We start from the raw sequence: 21561 nt of genomic DNA, 5'->3' as shown, positions 1-21561 counted from the left end.
TAATCTTTGATACATTCACCTTAAACTTGAAATTTGTTTCAGTTCATTTGCACTTATGTAGAAATATAGGTTCCAGTGTACTCAAACATGATAATGTACATTCTGCTTTAAACTTATTTAACATAAAATTTAATTTTGTTATAATAATAGTTCAAAAATCTATGCTCAGAATATTCTTGAATCGTGTTTGTTAACATCTGTTATACTTTATTTCTATAGTCATGTAACACAAAAAATAAATTTACTTTATTAAATTCATTTACTTGCACTAGGTTTTACAATTACTTTATTTTCTGTTTTCTTTAGTGTAAGATCACCGTTGAATTACAATATTTGAAATATTCCTAAGAAACTTAATAGTTTATTTACTTGAGTAAATGCTCTGATGTGAACTCTTTCCTGCACGCAGACCACTTGCTGGTCTTTGTCATGATTTCATTGGTATTCTAGACTATTTGTATCTTAATTTAAAAAAAACTAATTTAATAAATTTCTAATTTAATCAAATATATAATAGTTCAGATCATGTGGATCCCATGGTTTTCAAAACAGTATAGTTCAAAATTCATTATATCCATCAGATTAGTACTGATAGGGGCTTAAAGACTGGATCACAGGTAACATAACAAATTTTACATTTCAAATCAGTTTAAGATTAAGGTTAAAATTCAAGCAAGATGTCTTTAAATGAAGTTCTGTGTTTGTTTAACAGAGACCACAATAAAACTTGTCACGTTTGAAATTTTCAAATTTGTTTTCCAAGTGGTTTTATATCCTAATTGAGTAATAAGGTTTATTGTTGAAATCTAGTAGTAGGTGAATATGAATTGAGATGAATATTTTGTCTGTGTAAACAGCCGGGGATGTGGGTGGGCTGTGCGCCTGCTGCGTCGGATCCACCTGTCTCAAGTTAGCCGCTGGGAGCTGGAAGGCGTGCTGCGCCGAACCGACCAGCAGCTGGCGCGACTTGTACTGTCTGAGTACCTGCGCCAGTCCAGGCACCGACCACTGCCAGCCCTGCCGTCCCCTCTAGTCAACAATCGTGGGATGGAGTTGGCTGTCGTCAAGGTACTCGTAAAAAATACCAGTTATTTGTTCAGCTAAATTCAACTGTTAAATAATATTAATAATATAATTTTCCTACTTTTATATAATTATATAGATTGTTTACATTTTTATGAAAATTTGAATTTTCCAAAAAAAATTTATTTATTTAAGAAGTAAAAAGTATATTTTGATGTTTATTTATTCTAATCCCACTATTTTGTAGATCAACACTTAAGTAAATTGATCAAGTCTAAGGTTAAGGTATACCTTTACTTAACACCTGTGCTTTGCACAGCTGGATTTTGCACTATAGTAGTATTTGAAAGTATAAAATATCATACCTGCTGAATCAGATATTTAAATGTGGTTCTGGTTAGACCTATTTAAAACGAATATTTTTTATTCGGCATTAGTTGTTATATGGACCACTTATAAATAAGATATTTTGTTATTTTGCTTATTGCAGTTAAATCAATTCTTATTTTAGATTATTTTTTTGTCAACTCTCAAAAAATACTATAGTGTAAATAATAATTCGTAAAAAAAACAACAGGGTTTCCGAAAGAGAACACCAGGATTTTGAACGGCCGTTACTTAAAAACTATTCAAGATAACTAAACGATTTAACATCAAATTGAATTTGAAATAACTAAGTTTTGTTTTCCATGTAACGTGGGTGGAAATGTTGACCGTAGCATGCGCAGAACAGCCACGCTGTGGCAGTCCATTATTGTGACTGACACTTCTGTTGCCAACGAATATGATGTTTATGGCGCAACAGAAGGCACAGTGTGTTCTGTGATACTCAGATTTGAAATTGATTATTTAAGTGCCGGTTTCGAGTTATGTATCAAGGGCAAAATTCACCAGATGATAAAGCAATTCATCACTGGTTTAACCAGTTTCGTGACAAAGGAAGTGTGTTGAAAGGACATTCAACTGGCTGGCCAAAAACAAGTGATGACAAAATCTACATTATGAACCCCATATACATCAATTGTGACAATTGAAAATAGACACTAAGTTATAAATTTGATTCTGAAAACTGTTAAATATGATTTAACATTATATTAAACAAAAACACATAATTAAAAATACAAGTACACAATAATAACAAAATGTATTGCGTAGCGAGAGGTGACACTGGCAAACTGAGCAAAGTCAGTATCACAATTTTTTAAACAATACCGCTGTCTCTGTCGCACCCACTTTCGATGGATCACAGTTGTAAAAGATCAGCTAATTAAGAGACAACATGTGTCATAAAGTCTAAATTCAAAATTGTTCACCAAATTTTTGTTAGGTTTCATTATATAATGGAAAATCTGTGGACGTGTAGTGTCTGTCAAACCATTTTGAAGAGTTAATTGTAATTAGCTTAGTTTTGTTTTATGAAACATCCCAAAATTTGTTGAGTTCTTGAAAGTGTAAAATTTTAACTTGAAATCTACAACAGGTCGGAGGCTTTGGTATCGGCGGAATCACGAATGAGATCACCTACTTCCTGCCAAGCTCTGGCAAGTGGAGACATCTCACCACCATACCGCATGTGGAGCAGTGCAACTTCGGTACAGCCGTGCTGCATAACGACCTGTATGTAGTGGGCGGCTGCTTCAATCAGTCTCTGCAGGTTTGTTGTGTGTTTTTTATGGCAGTTCTACAGGGGTTCATTGATGAATTGGAAATGAAGTGCCAAATAATGAGACAAATTGACATACCTGGAATGGAATGAATGAGTGAATCGTGATTTTACTCTCCATAAGTACTGAATGTAAAATAACTATAGATAAAATTATTTCAAAAACTGTCACAAAAAAGTTTAAAAACAATTAAGACGTTTCTTGCTCCTATGGACAGATCACTTAGTGGTCATCCATCCAAGGAGCAACCACTCTCACTGTTAACTTATGACATCTTGTGATAACTGCTCTATCCACTATATTAGAGTGCAGCAAAGAAGACCATTGAGGGCGTGGCTCATACACTCTCATCCAACCAGAGTTTTGCTGCATTGCCTAACTGTCATCCTGCCTGACAGACACAGAGTTTGACTTAGTGACATTCTAAAACTTTAACATTAGAGCCCCCCAAAAAAGAGCCGTTCTAAATCAGATGCTATATAAAAAAAGACTAAAAAGGGCTATGTTTTGGTAAAAAAATATTGCTCTAAGTCCATATTAAAGAAATTATATAAAGATTTTTATATGAACTCTATATTACCACTCTATACTTTTATGTAAAAATATCTTCTAAATTCCTTTCTGTAATGTTTTTCATCTTTTATTGTCAGACCAGAGTTTTATATAAAATCAAAATAAAATATCCATATTTGTTATCAATTCACGATTATATGTTTCAATAAAAACAAGACATGAAAATACACCAGATGAAATGAAAATTAAATACAAATGCATACCAATGCTGTCTTAAAACTATGAAATATACCGTATTTTAATACATATTATAATTATTATTCATACTTCGTATTATTTATGATTTTTCTTATTTTTTAATTAGAAATAACAAAGGAAGAAATTTTACATAAACAGATATTTCTTAAGATATGTTATTTTTTGTTATCTGTTGGCTGTATTTTGAATTTATATTGGTTAATGTTAATACACATATGGAGTGCAAAATTCGTGAAAATATGTACAGGAGAGATATATTAATAAATATTAAACAAATTACCTTTATATTCAATGTTGTAATACAGTGGAAGTTCACAGATATGTTTGTATTTTATAGTAATTGTAAAATACTTTAATTTTTAAAGAGAAGGGAAGGTGCGGTGTTAAGCTGATTGAAGTATTCGTAAAAGATGCTTGGAAGAATCTTCAATCCAAAACTATAAAACAAGAATATTAAGATGATTTGCCAGGAATTATGCGATATGGCAACAGTGACAACACACTGCTCCACTATTGGCCGGACCCCAACCACCTACTTACTCCTCCTGGGTGTAGACTATGCCTTTAGCAATATAAACCACAACATTGTGTGTAATCCTTAGAATTATAATTGCTATAGTAGTCATAAGTTAAGTTTTTGAGTGGTTTGTACAGGAGAACATCCACCCTTTCGGCTTCCGATACAGTCCACGGCGTGACACCTGGGCAACCATGGCCCCCATGCAGCAAGAACGCTGCCGCTTCTCTCTCAACGTTGTGGCTGATCGGCTGTATGCAGTAGGGGGTGCCAGTGAGGTACAGTACACTAGACTTACAGCACTATCATTAGATTCTATATTATTATAGTACAAGACACATAATTGCAAGCTTGGCCGTGTGGGCAATTACCACACCCTATTTCCTCTCACGTTGCCACATTGTCATATCAGCTGATTCTCAGTATGAGCCGACATCTGTCCTCATTCCAGTTGTTTACATCTGGTTTGTTCTTCTGCATTCAATTATTCTGCATGTTTTTGTTTGATTTTTTTTCACGTTCTGTATCATAATGTAAAAATGTATTAATTTAAATCGTGAAGATGAAGGATTCAGAAAGTAGTCAAGATTAGCAGTAATACTGTGAGTATTGAGGATTTTGAAAGCAATCAAATGATCGTTCGACTGTTGAATTCATTCGATTTCGCCATAACACTGAATTACTGTTGCCGGCTGTTATTCTTTTGCTACAGCTGGCAACACCGTGCCACAACCCAGACTTGTATTGCAATGTCTTGTACTATAGACTGAATTTTAGGTATTCTCTGTTAATGTTGTGCGTATAAGACTATGCTTTTGATTCCATTTATAGAACACACATAAACAAAGACATGTGATCCATACTACTTATCAAGATTGGGAAATATAAGATTAAGGAATGTTTATTTTACATCTATATATTTAAAACAAATGGGCTCTTTTATGAAAGTATGAGATTATTTGTAGAGTAACCTTAATCCAATTTTACAAATATCACCAGTCCATTTCACCTGATTACATCAAGATATGTTACTTTTTGAATCATTAGCCGAGACCATTCTACATAATGTATGTATAATTTATTATCACATAATTAAATGTCTCACTAAGTTATGCTTTCTTCATTTGCCCACCGTTCCAAAATTAAAAAATGTATTCTATGAGATTGTGCCTGGTTTAGAATGATGGCCACAAATCAGGTCCAACTATCTCAACAATAAAACTATGCTCTTAGTTCAAGAAGCTGGGAAACCTCTAATTGACTTAGTCCTATAAGGTCCGTAGCGCTTCATTCTGAAGTGACAAGACATTTAAGATGGATATGATTGGGCGTAGGGGACCACCTTTTGTCAAGATCTCTCGAGGAGGGATAGCAGGCTATATCTCAGTTACGTCAACTTGGAAGAAGAGAAAGCCACCCCTTTTTTTAAGGCTTTTCAGAGCAACAGCCTTTAACTATAAAGGGTCTCGACCTACTCAGTCATTCTCTACAGTAGACCTATTGACCCACCCTTCTAACCCAATACCTCTACATTTGCAGTTAGTGAAGTGCCGCTCATGGTCATCCATAGGGTTGCCTAGATATGTGTAACAATTGGATTTTACAATACCAAAAGTTGGTGCAACTGGAAGGTATAATCCATCCAGAAGTGAATCCTCCTGGGGAATAAAACGGTTTGTGTAACACTTTTCATAAAAGAAGTAGGCAAGTTAAAATTACATATTTACAAAATCTACCTTTACAGTACATATATTTTATCACAAAACATTTATTTCTTAATTTACGAAATCATTTTGTATTATCATGTTCTAAAACCTATATACGTAATAAATTCCTTCAAATTTATGTCATTAAAAAATATATATATTAATTTTACATTGGTTTTACATTATATTTTTTTTACACCTCGGTAGTTAAAAAAAAATGTTTTTGTAGAGAAATAAATTTCAGAATTATTTAAAATCTACATACACATGATAACTAAAAAACATTTTTCCAATGCATTTGAAAAAAAAAATTTCTTTGTGTAAAAACCTTTTGAAATGTATATCACTTTCAAAAACTACACGCCCGGAAGGAGTTATAAATTATGTTCGTTCAAGAGTTCCTCTTTTTTCAAACTAGGAAATGATAGTCATGTATTGTAAACCAGAAACCTGAAAATCATTTTTCATTACCACATAGAATAAAAGTTTTCCAAAGCTTGTATTTGGCGACACTAAAAATGTTCAATGTTTGATTTTTCCCCATCTTACAGCCAACCCTTAAAAACTCTTGTTTATTGTTATAGTAAAGAATGAACGCCTTGCATGAAATGACTTTGTTAAAATTATGAATTGTAAGGCATGTAAATTGATTCAAGTACTAGTTTTTCGTGGAAAACATTGAGTATATTTAGGATGAGCCTGCTTGTCCACAGGTGGAGGAAGAGAGTGTAGTGGGCGAGGGGTACAGTGCGTGCGAGTGTTACGACCCGGAGACAGACAGTTGGGAGAGTGTGGCACCACTGCCAGGGTCCTGCACCCAGCACGCAGCTGCTGCACTGCACCACTACCTCTATGTGTCTGGTGGCCTGGACCATGACTTGGATCTCAACTCTATGAGAAGGTATTGTACACTGCAAGTTAACGATTCTGATCTAACATTAATTATAAAATATGTAATTTAATAGATATGCCCACATTTTTCTTAATGTTTCTTTATGGTTTCAGTGTCTTTGTTCCTTATTCTAATAATATTGTGTCAAACAGTATTATTTATAGTGTAAAAATATAACGACTTGGATTGTAGACATTAATATTCCAGAGTATTAATATTTAAATTATCAATGAGACATCCAAGACGATATAAAATATTTTTTTATTAGTAAGCTCCTAGTGAATATTAAGTATAATTTATTACTAAATTTGTTAACTATTAAATATTATCTGGTTTGTATAAAATAACAATCACAGTTCTAAATAAAAACAATGGATTTATTTTAAACTGGCAAATTAATAAGTTCAACGTTTCAGAATTTTCATCACTATATTTTCCACAAAGAATTGACAAACCATTTAGTAAATTTAAAAATTCCTTTGGCAAGAAATAAATATATTAATCAAATATATCAAACTAAAAATCAGAGCTCTCTTCTAAAATAAAATAATAAGGTTTTAAAATAAAAATCTAATACCACTTGGAAATAACTAAAATAAAAATGTTCACTTCTAAGTTCACTCAAAATTCAAAAAAATAAAAAATTTAGACTTCTCTTTACACTAGTAGAACCTTAACTTTCAAGTCTCTGCAATTCAGATTACAACTCTCTCAAACAATTATTAATGTTCAATTAATTTCCAGTTAATAATTCACAATAAAACAGTTCCAGTTAAATATTAATAAATTACTACTTTTCCAAATCTCAATTAAAGTTATTAACAAAGTTCAATTTTAATTCACTTTTCTTGCAAGCATGAACCAAATGTAACTTGTATGATTCTATTATGCTGCATTGTTCCTCGAGAATAAGTTATTCAGATTGTTCTGTAGTTTCTATGAATTTAATTTTTTCCTATAAAAAAGACAACAAAATTAATTTAATATCAGATTTGGAAGACAATTTCAATAAAACGTACAATAAATTTGGTGCTTACCTAAAAATCCCTCGCGGAAAAAAAATTTAAGAAACACGGCGCACTGTAATCAACTTACTCACGAAAATAACCAAAGGAAGGGTGAAAATTATGAGCGGGTGCTTAAATACTTCCCTTTCCAACCAACCTTGCAGGACATCCGTAGTGCTCTCTCATTGGTCCAGCTGCATCAAACAAGGAGAACAATAGTCGCAACAAGACAGGTTCTAATCAATTCAAGGCAGTCAACCTGCCTTCGTAACAATTTAAAACTACCAGTACTAACTTGCCAAAGGATTACATGTTCGTTTTTACCCTGACTTTTCACAATCTAATCTAAAATTAAATCCCAATATTTCGATCTGAAAATTTTTATTTAAATTAAGTTTAAATTAAAAAAATAAATCAATGTAGCTTTAAAAACGCTACAAAAAATTATCATTGAATAAAAATCAATGCTTTAGATCAGTTTAGTACCATCAAGTGAGTCGTGCATATCAGGGATGCCAATTCAATCATGTTGCTGGGTTAAGTTGTGTTCCTTATCAGGCAAGTCCTTTTTACAATGTATAGCTGTTGGAGAAACAGGAGAAAAGTTTAAAAAGGATAAATTTCCATGGATGACTCAAAATAACAATATTTGTCAAGAGTTAATTATTGACAACGATTTTCAAGAATAACAGGATTGTTACTGACAATTAGTTGTGTTGACAGTTATCGGTATATCTGCGGTATCGGTATTGGGCATAACTAAACAAAGCAGGCATTTTTTAACTGTCCTGCTGAAGCTGATGTATAGCTGATAACAGAGTAGTACTTCAAAGGGATAGATCTATTTACTCATATTGTACAATTTTTTAAAATTAATTACATAAAAGTTTAGCCAACACTGGTCGTAGATTAGCATATTTTAGTAAGAATAATTACAACATTGAAATGTAATTCTTTTACATTTTTAATTTTCAACAATACATAGTATTGTGTCATAGCCTATTAAAGTATTGCCATCTTTAAAACATCGCTTATAATTTAAACATTTTTAGGCAATTTTTGTTATTACTTTCGCGAACTTGATTCAAAAAAACAATGAATATAAATATAATTTTGTTCTATTGTTTATACATAAGGAATAACAAAAGTTTTAATTTTTTTTCTTTAGTTAATGTACAAAACAAAATCAGGTTAGTTACACCATTTATAACTAAAGAATCTCTGTACCGATTATAATAATCTCGGATTTGTTGGATTCATCTTTGCCCCGAATAACTATTAAAATATAAAGTTCATGGGAAAACAGGTAAATAGAAAGATTTTTTACAGTATAGATTGAAAGAGGTTGTTAAATGTAATCAACTGTTCTGTGTAAACATTGTTTTATGATAGCAAAACCATTTGTCTAATCAATTTAACCATTATTTTAAATTTTTTACATTTATAGTCTTGAAAGCATAGAGTAAGCTTGATAGTAACAACACTTCTTATTACATTTTCTGCATCCACTGTTAGCACAGAGTAAGAAAATATCCAGATGAAAAAATTATAGATTTTACTCAAAATTCCTTGTAACTGTAGTCTACATTTGAGTAATTGGTCAGTACTGTTAATGCACATATCAAAGACAAAGTTACTATCTAACATTTACTATAAATGTAAATACTGTTATACTACTCATCTTATTTGTAATTTGACAAAAGTAGGCTTCTCAGACCTATGTATGTATATTATACAGGGTGTATCAAAAAGAATCATCCGATTTGGCATGTCTATATTTCGAACAGTAGTAAACATATACAATTACTAATTTTTTTGGCTGAAAGGGAAACTCAAAAAGTTTTTTTTTCATACCTTTTCAATGGTGTTCAATATATATGTCCACCTTTAGATACACGGCATATTCATCCCACACTGCAGCGATCAGTCCTGACTTACTGATTCCACTGCTGTTGTAATGCGATTCCTCCTCAGCTCATCCATTGTTGTTGGTAGCGGAGGCACATATACAGAGTCTTTGATGAAACCCCACAAGAAAAAATCACATACAGTAAGGTCCGGTGACCTTGGAGGTCAGAAATGTAAGGATGCGTCATTTTGTCCAGTGCGGCCGATCCACCAGTCACGAATTCTTTGATTTAAAAATTGCTGGACTACCAGATGCCAATGTGGCGAGGCCCCGTCCTGTTGGTTAAATGAAGTTGTTTGAATCAGTCTCCAATTGGGGGAAAAGATAAATTCTCAAGCATATCGAGATATGTTATTCCTGTAACAGTGTTCTTCAGCAAAGAAAAATGGACCGTACACCTTTTCCCGTGAAACCGCGCAAAACACATTAAATTTTGGAGAGTCTCTCTCATGTTGCACAATTTCAAGTGGTTTTTCTGTGCTCCATATTCTAACGTTATGGCGGTTTACCTTTCCATTTAAATGAAATGTTGCCTCGTCGCTAAACGCTATGCGCGATACAAAATGTTCAATCATCTTATCAAGAACGAAGTTACAAAACTCCACGCGTCGTTCTTTATCACCCTCACGAAGAGCTTGCAGTATCTGAAGTCTGTATCCTTTCATGCGTAAATCGTCGACGCAACACACACCAGACGGACATACAGGGTTTGTCCGGAAAGTAATAGGACTGAGTCAATTAAAAAAAATGTATTGAGCAAAATCGTTACAATTCTTTACAAACTTTCAAGATAGGCTCCTTCTGCGTCGATGCAGCGCTGCCAGCGCGATTTCCAAGCATTGAAGGCGTCACAGAAGCCATTCTCCGGAATAGCCTTGAGAGCCGCGGTACAAGCTGCTTATATCTCCTTTGTCGTCTCAAAATGCTTGCCTTTTTAGGCGAGAAAACAAAAAAGTCTGGGGGGGGGCCACATCTGGGCTGTAGGGCGGCTGTGGAAGAGTTGGGATGCGGCCTTGGTCAGGTAGCTATTCACAAGAAAAGACGGTGTGAGCCGCAATTTCTGGTCGCCAGTGAGCACTTTTGGGACCATCTTCGCACACACTTTGCGCATGTTCAAATGCTCCGTCACAATTTCATGAACGACAGATTTCGGTAAATGTAACATCTGGGCAATTAAATGAATACTTAGTCGACAGTCTGAGTTCAAAACTTTGCGCACACGAGTCACATTGTCGGTGTTTGTCGAAGTCGAAGGTCTTCCAGCAAGGTCTTCATCAGCGACCTCTTCCCGGCCCTCCAAAAAGGCCTGGTGCCACCGAAACACACCACTTCTTGCTAAAGCAACATCTGGGTAAGCCTGCTTGATTATATCAAATGTCTCTGCCGCAGATTTACCGAGTTTCACACTGAATCTAATCGTGTACCTCTTCTCTAACGAACGCTGTGCATTTTTCAGCTTGCACCACTCACAAAAACACGTCACTTGAAAATGCCTGTTCTGACTCTTCAGGTGCTCGGAGACAACTGACCAGCGCTTGTTCGTTAGCTAGGAACACCCCTCTACCGAATCCAGTCGTTGCGCGCACTCGCTCCGAAGTACAGTCTCGGCAAAAGAAAATCAGTCCTATTACTTTCCGGACAAACCCTGTAGGAGGCATGTTGAGATGTCGAACAGTTGCGGCGAACAGATTTCTGAGGGCTACGTGTGAAACACGTGGACGCACTCCACGTCCTCATCGGACACTCTGGGACGGTCCGGTGACTTGCCTTTACACAGACAAACCAGTGTCTTGAAAATTGTGCATACCATCGTCTAATGCTCTCTGATGTAGGAGGATCAACACCATACTTATTAAGAAAGTCCACGCTGAACAGTTATTACAGACTCACACTACGAAAAACGTAGAACTGGCGTGTGGTGCAGACGCCATTTTCACTAGAAATTAAGTAGGCGTTCACTCAAGCGCGGCTGCTGCTACCTAGCGGGAACCATGTAAAACTTTAAAAGATACTCTTTTTCAACAGTATGTTGTTGGCGCATTTTAGCTTAACAAACAGAATAGTTATGATTTTATTAAATCGGATGATTTTTCTTGATACACCCTGTATATTTCCTTGATCGGGAAAACAAAGTAAAATGAGCTATTGTACATAAAATACTAAGTCCGGAATAAATTACAATGGTCAAAAATATACACTTTTTGACATATTTTTTTCCTTAGGTTTCCTTCACAATCCTTCCATCGTCAAAAATAACCTTTAAACAAAGAATATTTATTTGGTTGTGGCAACAATACAAATTCAACATTGGTGTTGGAAATATAACTGACTTGAACCAGAAGTACTCATACACATGCAAAGCCTACGAAATTGTGTGCGGATAACTGCTAGTAATCTAAATAAATGGGAATAAATCTTATTTTTTAGTTCATGGCTTATGCAAAAGGTATCATAACTAATATTTGGGTTATACTTTACACACCTCATCAAAAAATAGACATAATTGTCAATAAAGCAACAAGTTTCATTTATATTCATTGTTTAAGTTTATTTGAGAATGGGAAGGTATGTTTGCTTTTGTGTGATTCCTTGATTTGTATAGAAGAATCCCGTTGAATTAACTCAATTCGAATAACAGTTAATTTTTCATTTTCGTGATTTGACCAGAAAAATTTAAATTTTATAAAATACTTTGATATGTTTGTGAGTAGAATATAGAATATAGCTTTATTGAAATATTCTTGGAGAACAGAGCTAAGGTCATATTGTTTATGTTACAATTTGTGTATGTGTCAGTATTTGTCAACAATTGTGTGTCCTCCGTTGAACAAACTTCAATAGTGTAAGTTGGACACTCTAGTAGCCAGTTTCTCAAGGAAGTTTTGAAGGTTTTCTCTGCACTCCTCATAGAGATTTGGGTAGAATGTTGAAGAACACTGCTCCTCGATATGAAGGTTTCTTCTCAAATAGGCTGAGATGAGGATGATGTTGTTGGAGGAAGTTGCTAGAATGTAGAGTCTACAACAGACAGGATTCTTAGTTCCTTGAAGGCTGCTCAACATATGTCCAAAGGTCTTAGTTCTTTTAGAGCTGTTATTGTTCTCTTTTATACAACAAACATCCTTTGACTTGATCACTGATTTGAGATAGTTGTCCCTTCCCAAACTATTAAGCTATATCTCAAGTGGGACTCAAAGGGTAGTATGCTCTCATGGATACTCTGGCACTGATAATCTGTGTCATTCTTTTTACTGCATAAAGGCTGCTTTTGAGTTTACAACAAAGTTGATAAATATGAGGTTCCCAAAATAAGTTTTGGTTTTAGGTATTTTCCTGATTCTATTATAGTTACTTCTGGGAGGCCTTCATAATTGTTTTGAGTAGTAGTGAAAATTAGCTGTTGGATTTTTTTGTTAATTTATAACCAAATCATTGAGGTAGCAGTATTGCTTAGCCATGTTGAAAGCAACCAATGATACAATCTTCATTTAGTCTTTACATTTGTTTGCTTGAATAATGTCCGTACCATCAGCAAACATCACAATTTCACAATGTTTCTGAAGGTATTTTGGGAAGTCATTGGTTAAGAGTATATAGAAGAATGATCTGAGAACAGAGCCTTGTGGCACTCCTCTGCTCACTGGTGGATGTTCAGATTTTTCTTTTATCACAGTGTTTCAATGTTGTTTGTAGCATGATTATGCTATCTGTTTTTTGTTGTTGCTTAAATAGCTTTTGAACCAGACTATTTCCTTATCAGTGATTTCCAGAGTTTGCAGCTTATTATTGTGAGGTTGTGATCTAAACAATCAAACACTGCTAAAGTTCAATGCTTTGTATCTATATATTCTTCTTCCAGTTTGTCAATGATGATTACAATTAGTTGGACTATTGCAGTTGACTTTGATTTGTCTTTTATAAAACCATGTTGTCTCGGAGGTAGGAAATGGTTCCGTTTGATGTGGTCCAGCAATCTGGTTAACACTACTCACTCTAGGATTTTGGAAATAAGAGAGATTGGCCAATAATTGGTGCCTTCATCAGATGCTCCATTTTCATATTTTGGGTACATTTTTGCTTGCTCAGCCTGCAGTTAAAAGTTCCTTATAGCAGTTATTTGTTCATAATACTTGTTAATGGAGTGATGATTTTATGTTTGCACTCAATTTGGATCAATTTGGAAGAGACCTCACCCTCTCCTGTTAAAGTTTTCTTTTTTAAGATGTCTATAATTTTTTCAATTTCTTGTTTATTTGCTTCATGGAAAATTACTTTTGGTATTTGAGGTATGTGGTTTGGTTCTATTTTATATGTTAGCCATTCTTCATTTCCATTGTTGAGAATTGTCCTATCAGCAGTTGTATCTGATTCTAGAACTTTTTTTCAAGAATTTCTAAACCTGATTAAATTCTCTGCAATAATTTTCCTCAAATCTTTCAGCAATTAGTGTGCCCTGTTACCAACGTTGACACCATAGTGTAGTTCTGTTGTTAAATGGAGAAATGCTCTTAGTTCAAATCAAAACAGATAAATATGGAAATGAAACTTGACATGTATGGTGGTTGTTTTGGTAGATATAATACAGAGGAAGATCGGTGGGAGCCCCGTGCGCCGATGTTGACACCACGTGTAGACCACGCCATGTTATCAGTGGGAGGCAGTCTGTACGTTTGCGGTGGTTGGTGCGAGGACCTGGACACAGGCAACAGGGTCCTGGTGGATACCATAGACCGTTACGATGCAGACTCGGACTCTTGGCATACGGTTACGCACGTACCTACACCACGATACCACGCCGGCATTGTTACTGTCAACTCTATCATCTATTTTATCGGCGGCTTCCATAGCGATGCCATGTTTGACAGAGCCACAGGTGAGTGAACTATTTACTCATGTGTCATCGAATATAACAGAAATGGACAGATTGTAGTTTTTGTTCTGACATTATATCACATTTTACTGTCATTGTATATTAACACTTAGCCTCTTCTAATGTTTTTTTAACATTTGAAACTTTTATTCTCTTTACGATAAAAATTTTATGAAAAAAAGATTGTTTAATGGGTTCTGAGTGTACTGAAAATGTTGATTTTTTCACGCTTTCAGATTGCAAGCTCAAACACAATCATAATGTTTTTTACAAAGTCAAAGACAAAAGTCAAAGACGCTAAGGCATGCGGTATTAGTTTAGGTAAAAGGTATTTTCTTACCATCCACATCCTGTCCTAAGTTGTGTGTGTTGCAGCAAACATCTGCTGCTTCTACGCACGAACTCCTTAGCTGAAGAGACGAATCGAAGTCGAAAGAGAAAATCCACAAATATGTCAAGAGCGTTAGCTCAAAGAATAAGTTTGCGTTGACAAACAATCCAAAAGCGTTTTGGCCATCACAGAGTAACGGATCCCAAAAGGGTGACCGATCTCTGGGAGCTTTTGGATCCCAAAAGGGTAACCGATCTCTTTGTGACAAAGCCTTGTCACCTGGACAAAGTGTCTTGCAATCGCCATGCTGATGAGTTCCGAAAATAGAACGAAAACAGGATCATACGCAAACTGGGTCATAAATCATTTCCCCATTTTGCAAGACCCATTTGTTACCTCACTGTCCTTGGCTTCTAATGCTTCCTCAAGCTTCTTCTTAGCAGTATTGGCCTTCTGGTTGAATTTCTTTAAACAATTGCTGGGCTTCACTGTCTTTTTTTAATATGGTAAATGTTACACTTTTTAGGAGTTGTTACACTTTTAGGGATTGTCACACTTTTTAGGAGTTGTCACACTAGGCCTAAGAATGACCTTTGAAGATCTACCGCCTTTCCCTTTTCTGCTTTTAAAAACAGAAGTTGTAGAAGATGTAGGCATATTGAAAACTAAAGTTCACTTACTAGAATAATATAACACAATTTCACAAGTAATATTCTCTTAAAAAACAGTGCACAATTAATACTCACTAGTAAAAGTTCACTGTAGTTTTACAAAACAACTTTATAAATCATCAAACATAACCTATCTAATGAATAAGCAACAAGACCAGCTGTTTTTAACTAACATTTGCAAATAGAAGTGCCGCCAACTACAACAACAAGAAACGAAAATATTCCAATAACTATGTAAAGGTGTTACTATATAAACTGTAAAAACAACAGCAGAGCTACAAAAATCAACAAAGTTCACCACTGCAGTGGATATTTCAAAACAAATTTATAACATGGTTGTTTTACTGAAATATTACATATTATATATCACTTTAATCGGAAAGAAACGTAGATTTATAAAAGAACAAAAACAAATTTGTTCTGTTTTTTGAGGTACACAACCTCTTTAACACAGTTGTATCCTTATACAGTTCTACTCTTAGTTGTATCCTTATAAATTTAAATAATACTTATAATTTCTTTATATTTACACAGTTTTGCCTTTACATGTTTTACGTTATTTCAAGGTTGTACACTAACACAGGCCCTTGTCGAGGTAATATGATGTATTAAAACATTGAACACTTAGATTTCATTAAACTGAATGGTAAATTTAGGTTATGAAGATTGAGTTGAAATACAGTTTCTGGGTTGTTTTAAATATTTGAAATTGTTCTTCAAACTATTTTGATGAGTGCTGATTTGTTTTATCATGTAGATAAGATTGGACCAAAGATAAGACATTAGAAGTGGCTATTTAACTTGATCTGACCTTGAAACTGCTGATAAGTTTCTGTAGACTATTCATAGTCACCCTTGTATAGATAAGTTTATTGTCACTGGAATAGTATTTACACTAGTGAAATGAATACCATTTCTTAGTAGTGATATTAGACTGTTGGTATTGTGATAGCATTTTGCCTTTTGGAACTTCTAATATTATAAACCAATTTATATTTTTATTTATTTATTGTTGAATAGAAATAACTACAGCTTAGTGTTTAGATGGAACAAAATCTTATGTTGTAGTCAAACTTTGTTGTCCGTCAACCATTTCAACCATTAATAATGGTTAAAGTAAGGTCAATAAAGTATCTTGTGGAGATAAAAATTGTAAGCAAGAGCATTAATTGCAGCAGAATGTGTTCAAGATGAAAGTGTTAATGCAGCTGTATTGGTTGGTGGAAAACACAATCTTGAGAAGAGGAATGAAAATCTAATCTTAGAGGATATTTAACAACATGCTAATTACACTAATACTCTCCATTACCCTATACCCCCTCCCTCTTACCCTCTTTTTTTCTCTATTACACTTTATACTAATTTAATCCTAGGTATATAGCCCTTATAACATGACAAGCCAGTCCTTGTTTCTGTGACTGCAGAAAATGTGCACTAGAAACGTGAACTTGTGCAATTAAGATTCTAATATTTGAAATGACGTACTATTTAGACATACTCGTATTATAAAAGTTCGATTTTGCAAAAATACATGCTATATAGGGTTAAAAGTTTGACCTGAATTGAGGAAAAGTCTGTGCTATTGCGGATTAAAAACAAATCAAAGTCATACTACAATAATGCTTGTGATTGATGGACTTACTGGTGAGACTCTACCAGAGTGTGACTTATTTCATGTATGCAAATATGATCAATGGCAAAGATTTGATTTGATTTGTACACTGTTGTACCCTTACTAGTTACAAGTTTGAATAACCCAAAACTTTGATGTTGTGGTGTTGCAGCGGTCATAGAGTGCTACGATCTGGACACTGACACCTGGACCACGGGGGAGAAGTACCCTCAGGATATCTGGGAGCACACCTGCGTCACTCTGTACATCCCTCGGTGTCGTGACGACATGCAAGTCATCCCCTTCCCTTCGCCTTCCTAGACATCCTTCAATTGTGTAAATTACAGTTTTATCAATATTTATTTGGTTATTAGGCTTTTATATATATATATATATATATATATATATATATATATATATATATATATATATATACCTTTGTTAACTAACACTCTTGTGGTATAAATTTGTATTTTATGTATATAAATTAAATATGTACCTAAATTCATCATAATAAGTAACGCTCTATAACATTGTTCAATTGTAAGTTATTGAAACCCCAAAATTGAATTTTCTGTGTATTGGCATAACTGTGTTCTCTCTTGTATATTTGTATTTAAATATTGTAATTGATATTTCTCGAGTCTAATACATAGAAATAAAAGTAGAGAATGACTTATTTTACCAGGTGAAATTAGGGATACAAAGCCCCTCTTTAACACTATACTTGGACATATAATGTAATTAGTATAGATGTACAAACCCTGGTTAAGTCAAGAGCGCATGGAAGTTTAAATTTTCAAGTGTTGAGTACAGTATTAGTTGATGTTTTCAAATTCCTTTTCATTCAGTTTAGATATTTTTATGCATGTCAAAATGCACAATCCCTTGCTGAAGTAATATTGTAACAATCTTTTTTATTGAATGTTACAATTTGTTTTTTAATATTACAAATGTGTAGACATGTTGAAAATCCCATGATGGTTTTTGGGATTTTCAGTTTTTACATGTACAGAATTATTTGATGCTTTTTTTATTTGCCTCTAAACATTTGTCAAGAAAATGATCAATTAAAGATTAATGGTTTTTTACTGTTTTTTAGTACAGAATATCTTATTACAAAAGTTCTGGAACAAATAAAAAAGTAATTATGAAAAATTGTCAACAAATAAAAATGTAATGAATAGTAAATATACAAATTGGACAACACCCTAGGATAATACTGTAGAAAAACATCCTAGCACTGTATACTAATATTTAAAAACATTGCCTAGCATTAAAAATGGTTGTAACAAACTAATGTCTAAGAGGGAATTATATCAGCAAACTTAGCTCAACATTTAAACATTTCTCCACCTTTAATTTATTAATTTTGCTCTCTGGTGCATTAAGTTACCGTGAATTTGATTTAATTTGTAACGTAAATTACAACTAATTCAGACATTTTTATGACACTCATAGTAGTCATAAAAATGTCTGGGTTGGTTCAACAAATAAGGTTTATTCATAACTGATGGTAACCAGTTTGATCCTGTTAATGGTCTTAGACTCAAATACTTTCCCTCATATAATATATCTATAACTGTTAATTTTGTTAAGCAAAGGAAAAATTAAAACAATTTGATTATTTTCTTTAGATTTTTAGTCTTTAAAAAGTTTAAAGCGATGGTTATATTCGCAGGATAAATAAATTATACATCTCAAATTTACATAGCGATAAAAAATGTGATGGGCATTAAAAAAAAAACATTTAAATTTATTTACTTCTGCAGATACTCAAAGTCAACTACATATTTCTAAAAGTTGCAGAGTATTTCTGGACATTTGCCATTGTTCAGTAATACAATCAGTAACACTACATAAGTCAAAAATCACAATAAACAACCACTGACATATTTCTCATCTAAAATGAATTTTGTTTGTACAGCATCTCTAAAACTGTTCTGGATATTTTAAAACCGAGGAAAGTTTTTATGGAGAAAAAAAATCAAAAAATGTTCTGAATATATTAGAATTTGGAAAAATAATGATAATATTTACAAATCAATTAAAATTTAACTGACAGTAAACAGCTTTTGACACTTTCAGTTGAAGTTCGCCAAAGAGGCAGAAAAATGTTTTACACTTAAATTTTAGACAGTATTAAATATACAGTGCAATCAATCAATATCAATCAGTATCAATTGTGTAATGCAGATTGGAAATATTATATTACTATATAATTTTTACTACAGATTGCACAAGTGACGAATATAATATTTCAACTCTGTTATGAAACCCACTTTAATGAACAAAGCTGTGAATATTTGCACATAAGGTACCCAAAACAGGTTGGTTCCTTTAAGATTTGGTGTGACATTTTTAGTGTGCTTTAAGAAAAAACGGGGATGGATACAAAAATGCCTCAATTAGTCATTCTTTCCCAAATTACAATATGAAAACCAGCAAGACTTCTATCAAGCAAACCTTATTGTAAACAATTTATTTGAAATGTTGAATGAACTTAGTTTCAAGGATTTTCTACTTTCTCTTATACCGGAAGCAGTAAGCTATGGAAGCAGATGCTTTTCGGCCAAAGCAGTCTTTTTAAGTATGCATATATTTTCTTGATCAGGATAAACAATCAAAATCAATTATAGCACCAGAAATAGTGTAGACCAGAAGTAGATGCTTTTTAATCCAAGTTGGTTTCCGAGACCAATATATGTATATATTTTCTTGGTCGGGGCAACAACGCAAACTCAACTTTGAAACTGTAAATAAATTAGACGGGAAGTGGATCAAACAGTCGGAATAGACACTTTTTGTTCACTGTTATGTTTTAGTCTTATGTGAGTATGTATATTTTCTTCATTGTTCTGAAAAGGCAAACTCAACTATGAGCTTTATATATATAATATATATAATATATATATATATATATATATATATATATATGTATAATTTTCTTAATCAAGGCATTGAGACAGGCAAACTCATCTGTGGCGTTAGAAATATAATTGATTATAACCAAAATGTATGCTCCTACACTCACAAAACAAATATGAACCAGTAAAAATTGTATATTATTTATGCATCTCTTAACCATGGTCATTAAAATCATAAGTAACAGATATATTTATACTTACTTGTTTGAAAATCATCATAGGCCTCCATCGCATTACATAATACATAAATGCTTTCAATCAGTAGGCTATGCCTTTCGATATTGAAAATATTGTGCGAAGCCATGAATAACAGTTTGTCTAAGTTTGTTTGTTTTTATCAGTCAGTCTTCACTCCATCGGACAGTGAAAACAATTACAATCATACTAAATATTTACTAATAATTGTTAACAATACATTCAAACATCTTTTGAATAGCTGTAAATTTGTTTAGAATATCATTAAATCCTGTTAAAAAAAGAGATTTTTCTCAAATACATTTAAATTTTTTTATTAACCTAGATTTTCAAAACTTAAAAAAAATGTGTGTGTAAAAAAAAGGTGGAAAATAAGGGGAATTTAGATATGTGAGCCCTTATTTTATTCATTCATTTAAGGACTTCAGTGATTTTTGTTAACTGTCAGCATTGTACTTCAGAGGCAGCACTCAACATGTTTTACAGCCGTGTGTGTTTAATGTCTTCTAAACTATAATCCGTACCATTTTAATAATAAAATTAATGTCTTTAATTGCTCACTTCATTCTTAAACACAAACATAAGTACTCTAATTCAGCATGTTAACAGTGTGCACAGAAATATTGGTCACGATTGACTCTGGTCAGAGTGTCTTCCCTGTTTTAATACCCCCATCTCGAGTACATAGTGTACTGTTAAAAATGCTGTATAATGCTAGAATCTGCTCTCTTTCCTAAATATTACTGACTTTGCATCAAACTACATTTGGTTTTGTTTCATTAGAACAACGTTTGGCTTCAGATAGACATTACAATTTTAACTTAGCGAGTAGGTGAAGAATTAATCTTCCATTTATAGCTCACAAATGTCAATTATTAGGCTATGAATTGTTTATAAAATACACTTTACAATAGTTAGGTACTTGTGTGTAGAGTACTCAGTGTTGATCCATATTTCTTGCTTTTGTTAGTTTTCAAGTTAATGTTTGTCCATTTGTGTTTTTAGTGTATCCAACAATTGTATAACGCTATTTCACAGTTAAAGAGATGTTTCTTGGTATGAATATCTTATAATACAGTAGGCTCACGCTAGTTCAGCCTATTAGGCGTCCAATGTATGAAGGAGTGTTAATGAACATCATTTGTATAAAAGAGTAAAGTAGTGTATTTGTCAATTTTTTAATATTTATTTAAACAGTAGGCCTATTATTCATAAACCATTTTTTAGTTCTAACCAACAATTAAAATTTTTTTTAACATAAATTAAATTGAATATTACAAAAACTACAAGAGGGTATTATTATAAGGATTTAAAAAGCAGTTAAGGTAATATCAATTTTTTGGGTAGCAAAGATTTTTTGGTCATAGCCCTGGTACCATTTCTGATGATATGAAAAATGTAAAAATGTTTTGATTATTTCAAGACAGTTTTAAGCAGAAATTAGGAACATTTTATAATTAGACCGT

At 33.2% G+C, this 21561-nt stretch overlaps 1 protein-coding gene across 2 annotated transcripts in view; it reads left to right on the top strand.

Annotated features, from left to right (window-relative positions):
- LOC124367661 (kelch-like protein 26) overlaps window positions 1–17384 on the top strand; it is a 52590-nt gene extending 35206 nt beyond the window's left edge. For both annotated transcript variants that reach the window (XM_046824666.1, XM_046824667.1), the window contains 6 exons: window positions 858–1068; window positions 2504–2677; window positions 4113–4253; window positions 6395–6582; window positions 14064–14362; window positions 17146–17384. In XM_046824666.1, the coding sequence (XP_046680622.1) occupies window positions 858–1068; window positions 2504–2677; window positions 4113–4253; window positions 6395–6582; window positions 14064–14362; window positions 17146–17294 (1162 nt within the window). In that variant the 3' untranslated portion in view covers window positions 17295–17384. The remainder of the gene's footprint in view (window positions 1–857; window positions 1069–2503; window positions 2678–4112; window positions 4254–6394; window positions 6583–14063; window positions 14363–17145) is intronic.
- Window positions 17385–21561: the final 4177 nt, after the last annotated feature.

The sequence above is a fragment of the Homalodisca vitripennis genome, chromosome 8, assembly GCF_021130785.1.
Source record: "Homalodisca vitripennis isolate AUS2020 chromosome 8, UT_GWSS_2.1, whole genome shotgun sequence".
NCBI classification, from domain to species: Eukaryota; Metazoa; Arthropoda; class Insecta; order Hemiptera; family Cicadellidae; genus Homalodisca; species Homalodisca vitripennis.
Note: the sequence above shows the minus strand (reverse complement) of the source record. Positions and strands in the feature narration are given on the sequence as shown.